Source organism: Chiloscyllium plagiosum, unplaced genomic scaffold, assembly GCF_037043375.1.
Source record: "Chiloscyllium plagiosum isolate Xiang-an unplaced genomic scaffold, Cpla_swu_hap1 HiC_scaffold_19, whole genome shotgun sequence".
Taxonomy (NCBI): domain Eukaryota; kingdom Metazoa; phylum Chordata; class Chondrichthyes; order Orectolobiformes; family Hemiscylliidae; genus Chiloscyllium; species Chiloscyllium plagiosum.
The window spans coordinates 60,583,062-60,604,669 of record NW_028270157.1 but is presented as its reverse complement, the minus strand read 5'-3'; the positions used below and the strand labels follow the sequence as shown (position 1 = coordinate 60,604,669).

The following is a 21,608-nucleotide window of genomic DNA, read 5'->3' as shown; positions in this document are numbered from 1 at the left end:
TGAGGTTTTGGGCCAAGAGCTGCTTTCCTATTGCAATGAGAAGTTGTAAAAAGTGTTACAATGCAGTGCTATCAACCTTATAAGCAACTATTGTCTTCTCTAAATTGCAGAAGTTTTAGGTTGAATCGCATACCACATTCTAAATACTGGATTCTGCTGAGTGACGGAGCGTTAAATTAATCCATCCCATCTGAAGGCAGAGTGGATCAAAGAGTCATAGAATCCCTGCAGTGCGTGAGCAGGCCATTTCGCCCATCAAGTCCACACTGACCATCCCAACCAGACCCTGTAGGTTGCATCTTGTCATTATTGGGCCAATTGTGTGTTGGAGTCCTTGCATAGTAGGTGCCCATCATGGGGAATTGTGTATGTGTTGGCTACTGTTTCCCACCTACCCCAGGAGCAAGGTGAAGAATCGGAAGACCCAGTGAACTGGTAATCATTCTGTCAGTGAAGTTTCATGCTGTGAGAAATTTGCCTGGCTTTGATATGAATTAAGAAAAGATAAATGCTCCTTTCAGAATACACTAAGTGATAACCATCCAGTGTAAATGAATAAAAGAGACTTATCACACAAAATACAGGCGATCTTTGAACTCTGCAATTGTGAGGTTGGCAAGTTGTTGGTTCAAATCCCTTCTCCTGGATCTGTAGAAGATGACACCTAATGAACAGCTGCTCGATCAGAATGCATGTCTTTCAACTGTCAAACGGAGGCCATTTTGGATAAGATCCGCTCACCCATTTGAAAACCAAACCAACTGGTGCTCAGTCCAATATATATCCCTCAACCCCACACTGATCGCAATCAGTTATTTATTTCGGGGGTTTGCAGCTTTTGCTGTGTGAAAACAGCTACATTTATCCGTGAAAGAAGGACAACATTTCAAAAAGCAATTAAGCATTTGAGCACATCCTAAATATGTGAAAGGGGGATTCATTATAAATAAAGACTGTCCGAAACGTTCGAAGTGTTGCGGTTCTAGTAAGGGAGGTATTTATTATTCTGTCAGCCCGTTACTTACCTGTAGCCATAGACCTCAGAGTAGTTGTCGGCCTCTCCACTCAATAAAGTGATATATTCCCTGGGATAATCGGAATGCATTCCTGCACAATATATCTGCAAACCAAATATATCAATATAATGATGTCACACTATCTAAATGGAGTCAAGTTAGGTAAAGGGGAAGTACAATGAGATCTAGGTGTTCTTGTACATCAGTCAATGAAAGCAAGCATGCAGGTACAGCAGGCAGTGACGAAAGTTAACGGCAACAAGAGGCATTGAGCATAGGAGCAAAGAGGTCCTTCTGCAGCCGTACAGGGCCCTGGTGAGACCGCACCTGGAGTATTGTGTGCAGTTTTGATCTCCAGATTTGAGGAAGGACATTCTGGCTATTGAGGGAGTGCAGTGTAGGTTCACGAGGTCAATTCCCGGAATAGCGGGACTATCATATGTTGAAAGATTGAAGCGACTGGGCTTGTATACACTTGAATCTAGAAGAATGAGAGGGGATCTGATTGAGACATATAAGATTATTAAAGGATTGGACACTCTGGAGGCAGGAAGCATGTTTCTGCTGATGGGTGAGTCCAGAACCAGAGGACACAGTTAGAAAATCAGGGGTAAGCCATTTAGAACAGAGTTGAGGAGAAACTTCTTTAACCAGAGAATGGTGGATGTATGGAATGCTCTGCCCCAGAAGGCAGTGGAGGCCAAGTCACTGGATACTTTCAAGAAAGAGATGGATAGAGCTCTTAAGGATAGTGGAATCAAGGGTTATGGGGATAAGGCAGGAATAGGATACTGATTGTGGATGACCAGCCATGATCATAATGAATGGTGGTGCTGGCTTGAAGGGCCAAATGGCCTATTCCTGCATCTATTGTCTATTGTCACTCATGATTCTGAGCAAACAGTATGCAGTTTGTTAATGTAATACCTTTATTATTTTGCCTTCAATTTTTAGCAGGTACTCTCCATCCTTTTGGACTTCGTTTGTCTTCTGGATATCACTGCAACTTGCTGAAACATCACCTTTAAAACATTGAAGATTATATTTAGCATCATATCATCCAGATGATACGAAACTTCAATGACAGATGTAGCTAAGAGGAGGGATCCTTGTCTCTTCAGTTAGAAAGGCTGTTTTGCCAGCATTGCACCAATGCAGTTGTGAGGGAGTGCTACACTGTCAGCTATGTTGTCTTTCAGGTGAGGTATGATTTCTGAGGTAGAATCAAAGAATCCCTACAGCGTGGGAGCGGGCCATTCAGCCCATTAAGTCCACACCCACTCTCCAAAAAGCAATACCACCCATAACCTATTTCCCTACTCTGTCCCTGTAACCCTGCATTCCCCATGGCTAATCTACCTAGTCTGGACATACCTGGTCACTATGGGCAATTTTAATGGCCAATCCATCTCACCTGCACATCTTTGGATTGTGGAAAGAGACCAGAGCATACAAAGGAAAACCTCACAGGTAAATGGGGAAAATATGCTCAAGACAGTTGCCCAAGAGTGGAACTGACCTTGGGTCTCTGGGGCTGAGAGTCTGCAGTGCTAACCACCGTACCACCCTAGGTAGTTACAGGGGATTTCCCGCCATGATTGGAACAGCAGCAGCAGATATCACTCTGGTGTCCCAGGCAACATTTAGACCTCAATCAAAATGACTAGCAGTAGATTATCTGGACATTATTTGATTGCTAGTGCAAGATGAGTAAATGAGCAGCCACGCTTCTCTAGAGAACAACCAGGGACTAGTTAGCTCTGTTGGCTGGTTGGCCTGTTTGTGATGCAGAGTGATGCCAATAGTGTGGGTTTCATTTCTGCTCTAGCTGAGGTTACCACGAAGGACTTTCCTTCTCAATCACACGCTGAGATGTGGTGGCCCTCAGGCTAAATCACCACCAGCCGTATCTCTCTGATGAGAGAATGGTCCAGTAGATCTATGGTAATCATACCCTTATAGTACACCAATGGCTATATTTCAGAAATACTTCACTGAATATGAAGCACTCCAAGATATTCTCTGGTGCTGCAAGACATTGCAAAGGACAAGTTTTAACAAAACAAAGTTCAAAGTGAGGAAAGTGGGAGAAGGAAATATTGGGCTCAATTTAACATGCGAGTAGGCAGCTACTCCCGATGTGCTTTTGGCAGCATGCCCACTCTCGCCCAGCATGATTTGGAGTGTTGGTAGGTTGCCTGCTCCTGGCCTAACTGAGGCCACGACTCCTATGAAAGGGGTTGAGAGAGAGACCCTGGTGCTGTCAGTGCAACCCAGTGGGTCGAACCCTGTCGGCTGCTAGCTGGTGGGGGTGGGAAGGGAACCTCTCTTTACACCTCCTACCCCCACCAAATTCCTTGATGCCAGAAGTCCCTTCTTGCAGTTTTCCTTCACAATTCCCCCTCATACCCAAACTTTCCTTAAGACTGACCCTGGCAAGATCCCAGAATTCGGTGGATGTCTAAGTTCATGGCCGAACATACCCTGCAACAGCAGCAGCACTGACTGTGATTCCTGCTGCTAATGTGCCTCTGGGCAGAGTTACTGGCCTCTGACTGACTGACGAACAGCTCTGTGAGGTACCATCACACCCCTCACTCCCCCCCACCCCCCCACCCGGACACTGATAAACATCTCAATTAACAGGCTACCACCCAAACAATTAAAGTGGTACAAGAGCTCCTGAACAGACAGCAGCTCACCCCTCATATTGATACTGAGGTTCTGGGGGCCTAACGCTCAGCATATTGTGGCACAGTTGCAGTTCCCCTCCCTCTGGCCCAGGAGACCTGGGTTGAAGTCCCACCTTTTGCAGAGGTGTATGGCAACATGCATGAACCAGATAGATGAGAAAATATCGATAATCCAGCCTGGTTGCATTACTCGAAGTGCGAGGAACTAACTGATTATGTCTCACAGGATGCCACATACACTGCTGTTCCGCAGTCATGTGCTGAATAGCAATGCATCAGTTCACCAGTCACACAGACAGCAGCAACAAATGGGTTGAATCTTACACGATGAGTCCAGAAATGCGATTATTTCTAACATACAGGAACCAGAACACATGCTGTGTGGGTAGAATAAGTAAGAATACAATTGATAAAATAGAATAAAACAATGTATCGCAATCGAGGGCAGAGAAAGCAGGCACGGAAGCAGATTCTTGAACTGTTCCCCTCTGGTGAGGAGTGCCGCTCAGTGTGAGCATTGCTTGTGAAATCATTGAGTCCATGATTTTCCCACGTTATTGTAAATGCACATATACTGCAGCCTGTGCATCTGCGATTTCCCATCTCTCAGCAATTGCCACCAACAGTTGCACTGGGATTGCCAGCTATCGGAATCACCTCGACATTGAACAAAAACCATTCAAATGATATTTTTCAGTGTCAGGTTAATAAATAATAAAGCTGATATTTGAGAAGCATTTTAACTTTCGAATGAGGGAATGTTTCAGCATCACAGCGTGGGTGAACTAAAGTCAGAGGAGCCTCTCATTCTCAGCTGCTGAATGCTGCGTAGCGATTGGCCGCAGCTTGGCAGCGGTCTAATAGGATTTTCATTCCCTCCCTTTTGAATGGTCGCTATCTGGCTGCCTGCATGTTGTGAATGAATCAATTTTGTTTTTCGGGCCAAGTTCCATGACATTTGACTGAATGGGAACACTGACACTCTGTTTCAGAGTAGAAGCAACGGAGGTTGGTTCTTAGTTGGGGGTGCAGGGGTGGGTGGAGGTGGGACGGGGTGGGGGGGGGGGGGGAGGTGGGGTTGAATCCTCTCTTTGTTAACCCTCTGGCAATTAGTTGTAGAAAAATCCAACCACTGTTCTCCATGCGATCTTTTAACAATAAGGCTTGTGGCAGTATTTCTTTCAAGACTTTTCAACACAGCACACAGATGAAAGAAGGAATACCAAATTTCCTGATGGGGTGACACAAATTAATTGTTGTTAGCAATGTCATCACATGCGGAATTAAGTTCACTATATCTTTCTTTAAGAATACACAAATGTCAAAAAGTAGAAATCAAGTCACTTACAAGCATCATTGAAGCAAGGAGTCTGGGATTGTGGCTTTTGATTTGGAAGACACAGTTCACTAAGTTGACTGTTATCAGTCAAGCATTGCACTTTCCTCTCCATTATCCCAACACCACAGGTCACTGAGCACTAAAATAATTTGAAAACAATCTTAATGAGAAATAGCATCATAGAATCCCGACAGTGCCTATTTGGCCCAGCAAGTCTGCACAGACCCTCCATAAAACATCCCACCCAGACTTCCATTCTATCCCTGTAACCCCACATTTACCATGGCTAATCCACCCAGCCTGCCCACGATGGGGATTTAGCATAGCCAATCCAGCTAATCTTTGGGCTGTGGGAGGAAACCAGAGTACCCAGAGGAAACTCACGTAGAGACTGGGAAAATGTGCAAACTCCATACAGACAGTCACCCAAGGTTGAAATCAAATCCAGGTCACTGGCACTGTGAGGTGTACTGATGCACTGAGCCACCATTCCACCTTATGATTTACCTTCCCTATAACGTATTTAAACAGTGGAACATTGGTGTTAATTCATTTCATTTTGCATGATTCCGAAATGCATTGTTAGCCACTAAGTCAACTTATTCATTGAAGCATAACTGCCTACAAGCCTCATAATTCTGCATGGCTAATTTAACAAATGTTAAGTTTAAGCACTTCTGGACTTTATTATGATAATCTAGCTCTTGTGAACTCAAAATAAATTTTAAGAAAGTGAAGACCTGAGACAAAATCAGAAATTGCTGGAGGAACTCAGCAGATCTTGCAGCATCTATAGAGAAACAGCAGAGTTAAGATTTTCAGTCCAATGCCTCTTCTTCAGTACTAACAGCATAATTGTCTTGAGCTTATGCCTGAAACGTTAACTCTCCTGCTCCTTCGATGCTGCCTGACTTGCTGCGCTTTTCCAATGCTGATCTCCAGCATCTGCAGTCCTCAATTTCTCCTAATAGCTGTAATTTCCTGTTTATTCTTCATGACAGCTTCTCTCTGTGGTATCAATGCTTGAGACTTCAGTGCACAATGTGGCAGGTACTGGAGTGCAATGCAATGCTGATGGGGAGCTAGACTGTAGAGATGGCACCTTTTAATGAGAAGTTAAACTGAGGTGCTATCTGAAGCAAATATAAAGGATAATGTGGCACTATCCAAATGGAGGAGGACGGGAAGCTGTTACAGTGTCATGAGGAATACACACTGGGCACGGATCTTACATGTCCATTTAGAATGGTCTCGAGTATGACCACTGAGGCAAAGTTGCTTGGTTGTTACTACACCACTCTCAGGATCCATGTTCCTTTAAGAGCTGTGCAACCAAATACATTTTAGGATCCATTCCCACTCCTGCAGACTAACAGCACAATTGCCTTTCAGTAATAGGATACCTCCACAAAAAGGACATGTATAACTAAGCTGCACTGATTATGAATGAACACAAAACAATTTGTCAGATGGGCTAAGTGGGTTGGGATCATTATAAGCAACTGGTCACTTAGTAAATCCAGATTTTGCCAGTTATTTTACCTGTTCTCCTGCCAATTTCTTCTCTTCCCTTCTTCTCGAGAACATTGACTCCTTGTGGAATCCAAGCATGTAGATGTGACTTAGTTTCTGTACCTCATAACGAGCTGATTATTCATGTGTTAACTTGAAAGTGGTTGTTAAAGTCTATTGGATCAATAGAGTCACAACCCTGATTGTGTCCTCCACCATCATCTACTCACATGCACTTCCAAGTTGGATTCCTAGATAATAATCGGTAATTTGAGCGGAAGCTATTTTCCATTCCTTAAGCGTGGCCCCAGAGCCAATTTGTAGCATCTCTGTTGCCACTCTGGCTTCATCCAGTGAAACTGGCACAGGTGAAGATTGACTCTTCCTTGTCTATATATTGCAGGTACAGGCCCTCTTGTGGCACTGGGGTAGTATCCCTAACACTGGACTCGAGGCCCAGGTTCAGGTCACACCTGCTCCAGATGTGTATAATACTATCTCTGATATTATAGATCAGAAAAATAGGTTAGAACGTTTTATTTATTTATATTGGAGGTACTCAAAAGTTAATCTGAACCATTAGAAAGTGGAGAACACTCAGGTATTCTCATTGAAATTTGATAGCTAAAACTCTGCAGAAAAAACACACTTGTTCGAACTTTTAATCCCATGACAAAATGAAATCTTGAGTCAATTTTCTTCTTTCAGAAGATAGAAAAGAAGACTTAAGGACAAATGAACGGCAAGAGTAGTTTTGAAACCCAACGTTACCTTGCTCCAAGCTCCCACCCTCCAGCTGGCTATTGGACGACACTCTCTGATGTTACATTCATGTATGTTGGGAGGTAGTAGACCAGGGCATCCACTGATTGATGTTGATGGTAGGTCATATGAATAATGATCTTGGCCAGAGTGGACCTCAGTGCAGTAAACCATCCTTTGCTGATATCCTGGGCCACAGCTTGTTGAACACTATGTAGGTAAAATGAATATGTTTGAGTGGACACTATGATTCAGTGAAAGCAGCTACAAGACATTATTAGTCCTTGACCTGGACATAAATTTTATCTCTCTTACTTACCTTCATCTGAAAATATGGTTATTCTCTACTTGATCAGTAGATTTAGCCCCTTTGACTTAAGGTATCTGTACAACGGTACATATCTAGACACAGTTAAAAATCACACAACACCAGGTTAGAGTCCGACAGGTTTAGTTGGAAGCAGAAGCTTTCGGAGCGCTGCCCCTTCACAACCACCTGGTGAAGGAGCAGTGCTCCGAAAGCTAGTGCTTCCAAATAAACCTGTTGGACTATAACTCAGTGTTTTGTGATTTTTAACTTTGTCCACCCCAGTCCAATACCGGCATCTCCAAATTATATCTAGACATGGGCTGTAAATTGCATCCAATACATTATTGACACACAGAATGCAACTTCAGCTCAAAACTAATATGGGCATCTTTTTCCATAATGACATAATGATCCAGCTTCCCAGGGGTCTGAGGGAGATCCAGCATGTTAAAACTGCTGACCATACCCAATGAAACAAATTGGCACTGCCTAAGGTTCTCAGTTGTTAAAAGCATTAATGTACAGATATAAGAAGCATTTGACAGAAAATAAAACAAATGAAATCGAAGTATTTCAAACAATAAGTAACTTGAGGCAACTTCCCATCTTAAAAATTGTTTTCTTAGCGTATCTCTACAGAAAAACATGTGTTCCATCATAAATGACCAATGCACACAGGTAAAGGAACTTCTTTATTTATATGGCTTTGAAATCACTAACTTCAGTTTTTCCTGACAAAATATATATTTGTGAAAGTGAGTTGACTCAGATTGTCTCCAATAAATTCTACTAAGGGTAGGTCTTGTTGTATCTGAAATTGACGAAACCTGCATTTGTTGTGGTCAGAAAATACTACAAGTAAAACAAAATAAAAGTCTAGACACTTCCCTCACCCTTCAACTTAATTTTGTTTCTATGCTGTAATTTACTGGAAGTGAAACCTAACTGTTGTGTGACCAGAGCATTTGGGGCCTTGATCACAGAATCCCTACAGTGTGGAAGCAGGTATACAGCTCATTGAGTTCATACTGACCTTCCAAAGATCATCACACTCAGACCCATCCCCTTACCCAATCCCTGTAACCCTGCATATCCCATGGCTAATCCATCAAGCCTGCACAACCCTGGACACTATGGGCAATTTCACATGGCCAATCCACCGAGCATGCACATCTTTGGTTTGTGGAAGGAAACTGGAACACCTGGAGGAAGCCCACACAAACATAGGGAAAAAGTACAAACTCTACACAGATAGTTTGTTAAGATTAGATTAGATTGCTTACAGTGTGGTAACAGACCCTTCGGCCCAACAAGTCCACACCGACCTGCCGAAGCGCAACTCACACAGACCCATTCCCCTATATTTAGGTCTTCACCTAACACTACGGGCATTTTAGCATGGCCAATTCACCTAACCTGCACATTTTTTGGACTGTGGGAGGAAACCGGAGCACCTGGAGGAAACCCACGCAGACATGGGGAGAATGTGCAAACTCCACACAGAGAGTAGCCTGAGGCGGGAATTGAACCCGGGTCTCTGGCGCTGTGAGGCAGCAGTGCTAACCAATGTGCCACTGTGCCGCCCACCTTGAGGATGGACTTGGACCTGGGTCCCTAGGGCTGTGAGGCAGCAGTGCTAGCCAGTGCCGATGAATGAAAGGTTCAAATGTTTTATCTTAAGTCAACATTAAGAAAAGAATATGGGATGAATACAAAAGGAATTAAGGTGAATTTGAGTCAAATGCAATCCAGAAAAAGAAAAGAAAATCGAGAGAGAGACATTGAAAGAAAAAATTAATAACAATATTTGAACATCTCAAACAAATACTGATTACCTATAGGAATGAGATTCATGGATTGAGAGACAGGAAGGAAAGTTTAAACTGTCCCTTTCTGGAGAGGTTGATATATGTTGCTGGAACATAGCATTTTCTCATTTTGAAAAGCACTAATTTTCTGTGAGGAGTTAAATTCATTCAACTTACAAGGAGATTGAAGATAAGATGGACTGAGCAGTGGAGCAACATGAATTGTACAAATTCTTCTGGTGATTGGGAATTCATACGTTATTGTCCACACAAGTTGCTGATGGTTTGTACATTAGGAGTGGCATGCACGTCACACCTGATGTTAGTTCTGAAGCAACATTTGGGCTAATTTTTTTTTCAGATTTGGCTTGGAAATCAACAGTTACTATTTGTTTGAAGTGACAGTTTGACTTTTTTTTTTGGGAACCTATCACTAATGACTATGACAAAGGAGAGGCATGTGAGCTCACAGGAAATTTTTAAAACTTGTGTGGGGTACAGCAAAGTCTATACAATATCCACGTTTTATTATGGAAAAAGGTAAATGTGGGCCCCATCATCCCATTTATTTTGCAACTTTGTGAAAGTTGACCCCTGGTTTGCTATTGATTTTCTGGGTACACACTGCCAATGGAGAGTCTTGCTGACTGATGCTATAAAATCATGGGCAGCGAAATGTACTTATTTTTAAATTTACATTTTTGAAGCTCTTTTTAACATCCACTATTCTCCAGTGAGAAGTGCTGACAACCACTCACTGTTTTTGGGAGCATGTTCACTTTAAACATAGCAAGCAGGGCAGGTGGTTTGTACTATGTTTAGCAAAGCATTGGTGTTTGGCAACTTTGGTTTATGATGTTAGTGATTAATCTCCAACGTTGTCAGTAATTTAGTGTCCTGAATGTGCACAGATCTAAAAATTTAAACTGATCTAAAAATGAAACAAAATGTTCTGCAAGCCAGTCTAAATGGATTCACATTGATGGCTCATTTTGGAGAGGCTCCAAACAGTTTTGGTTTCTTTTCATTCGATCAGTTCCTTAATGAGCGTGTGTTGTATTAAATGCTTGTCCTCTGCTGCTAAATTCTCCATTTTCAGGTCAATCCTCTGGCAGATTTCTGTATTTTGTCACTTCATTAATCTTCCTTCTTCTGCTTGTGTCCCTCACCAATTCCACTCCAGATTTTGTTTTTTCTCTGTCACTGTTCAGATCTGGTATAAATTATTTCACTTATAGCTAACCTCTTCCTCATTCTGGTTTATAGCTATGAACAAAGCCACGAGAGCTGCTGTAGTGTTCAGGAAATGGGGCATGATCTTCAGTTTCAGCTTGATACTGATAACAACATCACACTGAGATTTGTTTGGTATCAATCAAGTCACTTCACAGGGTATATTGACAATGTAAATGGTCCAGTCAAGGGTCCCAACACCTTTATGGCAACACAGAAGTATTTCCTGGACATTTCATATAACTTATGCAAACATAATAGTGAAATAATATTGCTGAGTTATAAAGATTTTTATTTTTAATGCTCATAGCTTTGACTATTATGTTCTGCCAATATTTAACTAATTCTACTCATTCATTTTTTTCTCTCTGTTTCAGCATAGATCTGTCATCTCTGCCAAAGATTTGATCATTTAAATCATTGCAGTTTGAAAGGTCCACATGTGACAATGCCTGTATTTACAACCATTGCGTTAACTTCATTTCTTAGGTAGTAAAATTATATGACCAGGAATTTCAAAAGAGTTTAGGTGGCAGCCTCAAACCCAAGAATGGATCTGAGCCAGGAGTGTCCACGTTTGTACAATGTATGCGACTGAAGAGTGAAGATTATGAGGCCTTTTTAATTTTCCAGACTAACGCATACCACAATTCCCCATGGGCAGGTTGCTTAACTGCTGCCACGCTTACAGCTAAGCCAGGTGCAGTTCGCATCTTGGGTTTACACTTTTGTTGAAGTTGCAGAAGAGTGATCAGTCTTGGATTCCCCAAATTGCTTTTCTCTTCCTGAATGAACATCTTCATAACTATCACAAAACAATACCCTTGAAGAGTTGTTAACGTGACACCTTGAACCACACCATTTGTTACCTCCAGATCCAATTATCCCAATGCTGTACTAGCCCATTTCTGTCTTCCACCATCCATTAGGTTGAGTTCAGTCAGAACTGTGATGCCATTTCATAACTCACATCGAGTCTCATTCACCCATCACCTCTAACTCACTGATCTATATTAGTTCTGGATTTATCAGTATCTCAACATTACAATATTCATCATTGTTTGCTAATCCATCCTAGTCTGTCCTTACCCTATCTCTATAACCTTCTTTAGTCCTACCATCCTGGAGTATCTCTATTGCTCCAATATGGTCTCTTCTGCATATCCAGGTCTATCCATGCTCCCACTGGCACCCAATTCTTTCAGATGCCTACAGTCCTATTTCTGAATGTTTCTCTCTACCTGTCGTTCATATTTTAAGTAGTTCTTTAAAACAGGCCTCCATGGCCAACCTTTCAGTTATCTGATCTAATATCTCTTTACGTGCATCTGCAATCATCACTCCACCGTAGTGTGTGACCTGAGGATATAAAGATCTCATACTCCATCTTAATTTATATAGACACTTGAATCATGTCATTCTACAAGAAGCATGCTCCTTGGTGATATACCCATTGCTTAATACCAGCCTAGGCACTTATGCGTATCAAGATTGTAATGTTGGTACATAATAGTTAACTGTTAGAAATGTCATTGAATTCCTCAATACCATGATGTCCATGTTAGTTTCTTGTCTTAGGTGACATACAGCATGGAAACAGATCCTTCTGTTCAACTAGTCCACGCCAACCATGTTCCTCAACTAAATGGGTCCCACTCAGCAGCATTTGGCCTATATCCCTCCAAACCTTTCCTATCCATGTGCTTATTCAAATGTCTTTTAAATATTAGAATTGTACCTACACCAACCCCTTCCTCCGGCAGTTTACTCCACACATGAACTCTGTGTAAGAAAGTTACCCCTCATGTCCTTTTTTCCTCTCACCTTAGAAATAAGCCTCCAAGGGAAAAGACCCTTGCTAGTCACCTTATCTCTGCCCCTTATGATTTTTTAAACCTCCATAAAGGTCACCCCTTAACCTCCCCGCTCCAGTGAAAAGGTCCCAGCCTATCCTGCCTATTTTTAGAACTCAAACACACCATTCCCAGCAACATCCTGGTAATCCTTTTCTGAACCCTCTCCAGTTTAATTATGTCCTTCCTACAGTAGGAGGACCAGAACTGTACACAGTATTCCAAAAGTGGCTTCAGCAACATCCTGTATAACCTCAACCGCATCCCAACTCAATATTCTGAATAATGAAGGCAAGCATGCAAAATGCCTTCTTAATGGTCTTGTCCACCTTTGGCTCAAATTTCAAAGAATTATGTATCTGAACCCCTAGGTCTCTGTTCTGCAATAGTATCAGGGCCCTACCATTAATTGCATAAATCGAGAGTGTGGTGCTGGAAAAGCACAGCAGGTCAGGCAGCATCCAAGGAGCAGGAAAATCGACGTTTCAGGCAAAAGCCCTTCATCTGTAACATTGATTTTCCTGCTCCTCGGATGTTGCCTGACCTGCTGTGCTTTTCCAGCACTACACTCTCGACTCTAATCTCCAGCATCTGAAGTCCTCACTTTTGCCTCATTAATTGTATAAGTCCTGCCCTTGTCAGTTTTACCAAAATGCAATACCTCACATTTATCCAAATTAAACTCCATCTGCCAGTCCTCAGCCCATTGACCCAACTGATCAAGATAGAGTCATAGAGATGTACAGCATGGAAACAGACCCTTCGGTCCAACCCCTCCATGCCGACCAGATATCCCAACCCAATCTAGTCCCACCTGCCAGCACCCGGTCCATATCTCTTCAAACCCATCTCTTTGTAATCTTAGATCGTCTTCTTCACTGTCCACTATATCCCCAATTTTGGTGTCATCTGCAAACTTACTAATCATGCTTCCTATATTCTCATCCAAACTGTTTATATAAATGACAAACAAAAGTACCGATGCCTGTGGAATATTGCTGTTTACAATTCTCCAGTCCAATAAACAGCCCTCCACCATCACTCTCTGTCTCTGTCTCTGTCTTACAGGAGACAGTATAAGCATTGCTGCATCAGAGTGAAACAGCCTACTAGAGGTAAACACAGTTAAAACTCACACAACACCAGGTTATAGTCCAACAGGTTAAATTGGAAGCACACTCGCTTTTGGAGCAACGCTCCTTCATCAGGTGATTGTCAGGTGATTGAAGGAGCGTCGCTCCGAAAGCTAGTGTGCTTCCAATTAAATCTGTTGGTCTATAACCTGGTGTTGTGTGATTTTTAACTTTGTACACCCCAGTCCAACACCGGCATCTCCAAATCAGAGGTAAACACGTACTACTTTACACATTGCCCAATTATTAAATTGTTTCCACGCTCCCAGGACCTGTGAATCCCCTGTTTGTTTGTTTGATCACTCTTAAAATTGGATTACGAATATGAATCTGCGCATTTTCTATTCGTGTCAGCACTTCATCTCCCTGAGTCATGTGTTTACAGACCTCTCCTGAAATAAACATGAGTTTTGTTTCGTGGATTGTTTGTTTCTTGTCATGTAACTATTTTTATGACTCATTTTTATGACTCGGAGTTAAAGTGAAAAAGTTACAATGTCAGAGTGGAAGTTGATCCAAGGAAATTCCACTCAGTTCCCTCAAAATACTTTTGAACACAGATTTTACATCACAAAACGCAAATTGTCTTATCGCACCTATTGGCTTTATGCAGAATCAGGAGACAAAAGAATCCAATCCCGACCGAGGAATTTAGAATTAGAATCCCTGCTGTGTGGAAACAGGCCCTCCGGTCCAACAAGTCCAAACTGACCCTCTGCAGAGTAACCCATCCAAACCCATCCCCCCTACTCTATTTTTACCACTGACTAATGCACCTAACCTACATGTCCCTGAACATGATGGGCAATTTAGCATGGCCAATTCACCTAACCTACACATCTTTGAACTGTGGGAGGAAACACATGCAGACATAGGAGAATGTGCAGACTCCACACAGACAGTCGCCCGAGGCTGGAATTGAACCCGGATGCCTAATGCTGTGAGGCAGCAGTGCTACCCATTGAACCACCATGCCACCCAAGCACTCTGCACTTGTTATATCTGTGGGGCTGAGATTTTCTTGGATTGTTATGCAGAGTAGGATGGGAGGAGGGCAGTGTAGAATTATCTGTTCAATGTGACAACTTTTCAACATGATTCATCAAGTCCCACTCAAAGCGAACTGAAGAAGGCCAGCTGAAATTTCCCAACCATAAAGAGCTACTTGCAAGCTGAATTTAGTGGCTGTAATACGCAGGCACAAGGTAAATGTATTTTGTAGAAGAATACTGCTGTTGACTTCAATTCATAGTTATTCAGAAAAATAAAAGCAGCTACCGTCACAACCTCCACCACCCCCCCACCATAAAACTCCACAAGACGCCCAAAAACCACAGGTTGCAGCTTTTTTCAAATGTACAATTCTTTACGCGAGGTCTTGTGTTTTAGCCTACACAAGATGCATTCTGCTGCATGCCATCTCATGACTGCTAACTGGTCGTATACTTTCAATGGATATTATTTGCAGCCAAACAATTCTACTTTTTCAAATTTCATGCTGGAAATTCCTTTGTTGTGATATGTTTTTTTTTTACTTTTCCTAATATTGATAGCTTTATGTCTACATTAAAGTCCAATCTGTCCTTTCTAAAGCCATCCACTTTTTAACCGGCACCTTTTTTGAATGAAAGCTAGTCCTTTTTTTTCTAAAAGCTCTTCATTGGTTCAAGGATATTCTGTTGTTGATTTTTTTTCAGAGGGGTAATAAACCAGGCCGGGCTCCGATCAGACTGCTTTGGTACGGAGATGCAAAGGATTTTGAGAGGCCTTTTGGTTTTTATGTAAACAGATGAGACTTCAGGCCAAAGTGGTCATGTTGGAGAAGTGACCTGTAAAATGAAAGGGGTGTGGTCAGCTCTTTAGCTGAGCAGTTTAGTTCAGTCCAGAACTGGTTGGGAGTTCAACAGTGAGCTGTGTGGAAACTCTCTCTTCTGTCCTTCTAACTTCAACCTGTAAACATCTGACCCTTTGTTGTACTGTGTTTTAAAGGGGGTTTGCTTTTTGGGACTGTTGTGTATATTCGGAATAGCATAATTAAGTCTAATTTGGATAAACTGGGTTCTGTAGGGGTTCTTTATTCTGTTCTTTGTGTTTCACTGTGTAATTTTGTGAATAATTTTTTTTTTGTCTGTTTAAACCTGGTAGTCATCCTGACTAACCTAATCCAGGTAATTTTCATTTTACACTTACCAAAACAAATTGCAAAGTTATAGTCTGGGCTGCCTGCTTAAGAATGTTTTGCATGGTCTGGCTTGGTCCAGAACAATACAAATTAGGACCATTCAGCCCATCGAGCCTGTTCCACCATTCACGAAGTTCATGAAGGTTGAGTTATAACCTCAAATCTGTATTCCTGCCAATTCATGATAACTTTTTATCCCCTTGCTCAACAAGAATCTGTCTACTTCTGCCTTAAAAATGTTCAAGGTTTCTGCTTCCACCATACTTTCAGGAAGAGAGTTCCAAACACTCATGACTATCTGACAGAAAAATAGTTATCTAATCTCTGATTTAAATGGCAGACCCTGATTTTAAAACACGGAGCCCCTATTTCTAGATTCTGTCATAACAGAAAACATCCTTTCCACGCCCACCCTGTCAAGACCCCTCAGGATCTGATATGTTTCAATCAAGTCACCCTTTTAGACTCCAGCGGAGACAAGCCTAGCCTGTTCAACCTTCCCTCAGAAGACAACATTTCCATTCCAGGTATTAGACAAATGAATCTCCTCTGAACTGCTTCCTTTTACTTTCATTGACTTGCTTCCTTAAATAAAATGACCAATATTGGACACACTACTCCAGATAAAGTTTCACGTGCATAACTGGTGTCGTGTATGATTGAAACGTAACCTCCATTCTCTTGCATTCGATTCCTCTCAACAATAAATGATAACATTCTATTAGTTTTCCTAGCTGTGATTTATGCATGAGAACAGCAACATCTCAAAGCCACTGCAATCTCTCACCACTCAGATAATATATTTATTTTTAAATTCTGTCTAATTCAAATTTTCCAACATTACAGCCTATTTGCCATATCTTTGCTCACTTATTTAACCCATCTGCATTTCTCGTAACCTCATTATATCCTCTTCTGAACTTATGGATGTCGGTTTGCTCACTGAGCTGAAAGGTTCGTTTTCAGATGTTTTGTCACCATACTAGGTAACATCTTCAGTGAGCCTCCAGATGAAGCACTGGTAGTGTAGCCCACTTTCTATTTATATGCTTGGGTTTCCTTGGGTTGGTGACATAATTTCCTGTGGTGATGTCATTTCCTATGGTGATGTCATTTCTTGTTCTTTTTCTCATGGGGGTGGTAAATGGGATCCAAGTCAATATGATTGTTGATAAAGTTTTGGTTGGAATGCCATGCTTCTAGGAATTCTCGTACATGTCTCTGTTTGGCTTTTGCTAGGATGGATATATTGTCCCAGTCAAAATAGTGTCCTTCCTCATCCGTACATAAGGATACTAATGAGAGTAGGTCATGTCTTTTTGTGGCTAGTTGATGTTCATGTATCCTGGCGGCTAGTTTTCTGCCTGTTTGTCCAATGTAGTGTTTGTTACAGGTCTTGCAAGGTATTTGTAAATGACATTAGTTTTGCTTGCTGTCTGCATAGGGTCTTTCAAGTTCATTAGCTGCTGTTTTAGTGTGTTGGTAGGTTTGTGGGCTACCATGATGCCAAGGGGTCTGAGTAGTCTGGCAGTCATTTCCAAGATGTCATTGGTGTAGGGGAGAGTGGCTAGGGTTTCTGGACGTGTTTTGTATGCTTGTTTGGATTTGTTGTTGAGAAATCGGCAGACTGTGTTCATTGGGTACCTATTCTTTTTGAATACACTGTATAGGTGATTTTCTGCGTGCTAATGAACTCCACAAGATATCAAAAAACAGCTGAAGGCACGAGACAATTCAAAGTACCCAGCCAATATTCTGGCAATTCTACTGAAGATGTGTGTTCCAAACAAATTGCAGTGGATCTATCATTTATTCCAATAGAACTCCAACACTGACATCTACCCAACAATGTGGAAAATTGTTCAGGTGATCAACTGTACACAAGAAATAAGACCAAACAAATCCAATCATCAGTCAAGAGAGTGGTGCTGGAAAAGCACAGCAGGTTAGGCAGCATCCGAGAAGCAGGAGAATCGACGTTTCGAGCAAGAGCCCTTCATCCAGCACCACACTCTCGACTCTGATCTCCAGCATCTGCAGTCCTCACATTCTCAGAGTTGATTTCAAATCTAATCATCAATCTTGAGACAAATCATTTATCATTGGCAATCCCTCGCAGATGAGGATAACTCTCTTCAATCTCAGGGTGAGGCTGGAGGTGGCCGTACAGACTGATGCAGCCAATGCAGGCTCTGTTGCACTTGGGGCAAAAGATGGTCGCAGCAAGGGGTGGGTGGGATGTTCGTGTGGCAGCATGCTTCCTTCACTGTTTCCATCTGGCTTCTGCTTTGACCCTGACGGCAACTCTTGAGGTGCTTGACACCTTTCCGGATGCTTCTCCTTTAGTTTGGCCAGTCTTGGATAAGTGATTCCCAGGTGTCCACGGGAATGTCGCATTTCACCAGTGACGCCTTGAGGGTATCCCTGAAATCCTCTGTCCACTTGGGGTTTTGCATGCCATTTCCGAGCTGGGAGTTGAGCACTTGCTTGGGGAGTCTAGTGTTGGTCATGTGGACGATATGCCCAGCCCATCGTAGCCGATCAAGGGAGGGTCAGAGCCTTGATGCTGGGGATGTTGGCCAGGTCGAGTACTGTGGTATTGGTGTGTCTGTCTTCCCAGTGGATTCACAGGATCTTGCACAGGCAGCATGGTGAGACTGCTCCAGGACCTTGAGGAGTCTGCTGTAGAGACTCCATGTCTCACAGCCATATAGGAAGGCAGCAACTACAACCAGTTTAGAGATCTTGCGGTGGTAGTTCAGGTTCCATCAGGGCGACTTAGCCTTGATTTAAACATTGACAATGGAAGATGGCTGTGGTTGCTGAACGTGAGTCATTTCAGTTCTAGGTCTAGGGTCCTCAGGGTAATATCCAAAACCCACCACCTTTAGCTGCTACACCAATGACCTTTCCTCCATCGTAATGCCAGAAGTGGGAATGTTCACTGATGATTGCACAACGTTCAACACCATTCACGAACTCCTCAGATAGCGAAGCACTCTTATGTTCAAATGCAGCAGGATCCGGACAATATCCAGACTTGATCTGAAAGTGGCAAGTAAACTTTGTGCAACGCTTTATACCAGACAAAGTGCTGAACTGGGTTAGCTGCGTAAATACAATGGCTATAGAGCAGGAGAGAGGCTAGGAATTTTGCAGTGAGTACCTCATCAGCTAACTCCCAAAAACCTGTTGACAATCTACAAAGCACAAGTCAGGACTGTGATGGAATACTCCCCACTCACCTGGATGGCTGCAGTTCCAACAGCACTCAAGAAGCTTGACATCATCCAGTACAAAGCAGCCACTTCACAGCACCCCATTCACATACATGCAGTCCCTCCAGCACAACGTTCAGAGCAGCAGCAGTGTGTACTAATGACAAGATGTATCGCAGAAATTCACTAAGGCTCATTAGACAGCATCTTCCAAAGACACAACCACTTTCACTTAGAAGGACAAGGCAGCAGATAGATGGGAATACCACGATCTGCAGGCTCGTTGCCAAGCCACTCACCATCCTGACTTGGAAATTTATCACCGTTCCTTCAGTGTCACTGGGTCAAAATCCTCTCTGCTTTACTCTACTCTCTCCCTTACTGTATGGTGGGTGTACTTAGACCAAACTGACTGCAACAGATCAAGAGGGAGGTTCACTACCACCTTCTCAAGGACAACTATGGATGGGCAATAAATGCTGGCCCATCCAGCACTGCTTACATCCCATGAATGAATAAAGCAACACAATCATCAACATGGCATTCATCAGAAACTCCTAAAATTGGCAAACTCGAGTCTGCAACATTTTGCTGATTCAAACTATTTAAAGACCAGACAAAAGCTGAAAGATAGGATTAACATTTAATGATACAGTTATATATAATGTATAAAATAATCATCTTAAATGGTGGAGTGGGCTTGAGGGGCTGAATTGCCTACGTCTGCTCCTATATTCAATGTTTCTATTCTATATAATAGCTTTAAATCTCATTCTATAACATTTGGAATTGGTACCAAAGTGCATTTTAAATGATTAACCAAAAATGGACATGCACGACTTTCATTGGGATGTTTGCTTTTATTCTGTGTATAGCAAATCACTTGTTTTTCCAAGAGACTACTGTCCAAAAAGATAAACATGGAACGAGTCCGAATTATTATTTATACTGCAGACTCAGTGTCACAATCAGATGCAGTTAAATAAAATGAGACAAAGCATCCCATCCAAGTTAACTCCCCAAAATGGAAACATTTTAAAACACACCAAGAGCTAATGGACCTCCACTGAGCTGCTTAACTTAAGGAAATGGTAGAAATTTGGAAGTGGATAACGGTGAAGTGTTTTTAATTGGTTTAGCAACTCAACTATGTGCACAGAAGCAAAATATTTTATTTGTTTTCTAGAATATTTGAGTAATCAGAAAGACATACAATGTGCCATATTATATATGTGTCATGCATTGCCAGTCAATCACATCCAGTTGTGGTCATGGAACAAACAGCAGGGAAAGTTTCCCTCTGCTCTGTGCCTGGGAACTACACAGATCAGGGGAAAATGAAGGGAGCTGAAAATGTGTTGCTGGAACAGCGCAGCAGGTCAGACAGCATCCAGGGAACAGGAGAATCGACATTTCGGGCGTAAGCCCCAGCCACATCTCCTTCCTCAGCACCTGCCTACGGAAAATGAAGGGAGACTTGAAACAACAGTCTCCATCACTCCCACACTGTTTTAGTATTTTCAGAAATGCTTCTAGGTTGCACTGGGTTTGCACACCTAGTAAAACTATTTTCATAGGCTAGTGACAGAAAATTACACTTGTGAATTAGATGTTATTCTCCATATTCTTCAGGAAAGAACCACACTTGGGAATTTTGCCGCACTTTGATCTTCATGACTACCCTTTACTCCTCAGGCTGTTGTTGGCAATAGAGGGTTTGAGTTATGAGGAGGGGCTGGATAGGCTGGGACTCTTTTCCTGGAGAATAGGAGGTTGAGGGGTGGCCTTATAGAGGTTTATAAAGTCATGAGGGGCACAGAAAAGGTGAAGTGCCAAGGTCTTTTCCCTCGGGTGAGGGATTTCAAGACGAGAGGGGAAATTTTTAAGGAAGAGGAGAAAGATTTTAAAAAGGACTGAGGGGCAACTTATTAACTCCCAGGCGAAGTGATGGATGTGGGTACAGTCATAAAGTTTAAAATATATTTAGCTAAGTACATGAATAAGAAATGTTTGGAGGGGTATGGGCCAAGTGCAGGCAAGAGGGATTAGTTCAGTTTGGGATTATGGTCGGCATGGACTAGCTGGACTGAAAGGTCTGTTTCCACGCTGTATGATTCTATGGCTCTTAACATCTCATTCGATTCAATAGGCATTTTTCAAAGGGTTCCTGTTACATTGCGGTAGTGTCCCTATCTTTGATCCAGAAGACCTGGGTTCAAAATACCACCTGCTCCAGAGGTGTGTCATGTCACATCTGAACACGTTGATTAAGAGAATTGACATCTTTCAAATTGAAGAAATTTGTGGCACAGGAAGAGACCAACTAACTCTCCTGCCAGTGTTGACTGAAAAATTACCATTCAACTTAATCCTGCTGCCCAGATCTTGGTCCATAGATTGTAGGAATATGATTACGTTACACATCTGTGTCTAGTTTATAGGTGTTCTGCAAAGGCAAGCTGTTATTGAGTGAGGGTGTTAAACACAGAAGCAAAGAACATAGAAACTAGGAGCAAACATGGGCCATTCAGCCCTTTGAGCCTACTCTG

The 21,608-nt window shown here is 42.3% G+C and overlaps 1 protein-coding gene across 2 annotated transcripts in view; it reads right to left on the bottom strand.

Moving 5' to 3' along the window:
- The window catches only part of LOC122559510 (A disintegrin and metalloproteinase with thrombospondin motifs 20), a 384,605-nt gene that overhangs the window by 26,750 nt on the left and 336,247 nt on the right, over positions 1-21,608 (bottom strand). For both annotated transcript variants that reach the window (XM_043709081.2, XM_087997440.1), the window contains 4 exons: positions 7,332-7,532; positions 5,058-5,187; positions 1,944-2,038; positions 1,026-1,120 (listed from right to left, as the gene is read on the bottom strand). In XM_043709081.2, coding sequence (XP_043565016.2) covers positions 1,026-1,120; positions 1,944-2,038; positions 5,058-5,187; positions 7,332-7,532 — 521 coding nt within the window. The remainder of the gene's footprint in view (positions 1-1,025; positions 1,121-1,943; positions 2,039-5,057; positions 5,188-7,331; positions 7,533-21,608) is intronic.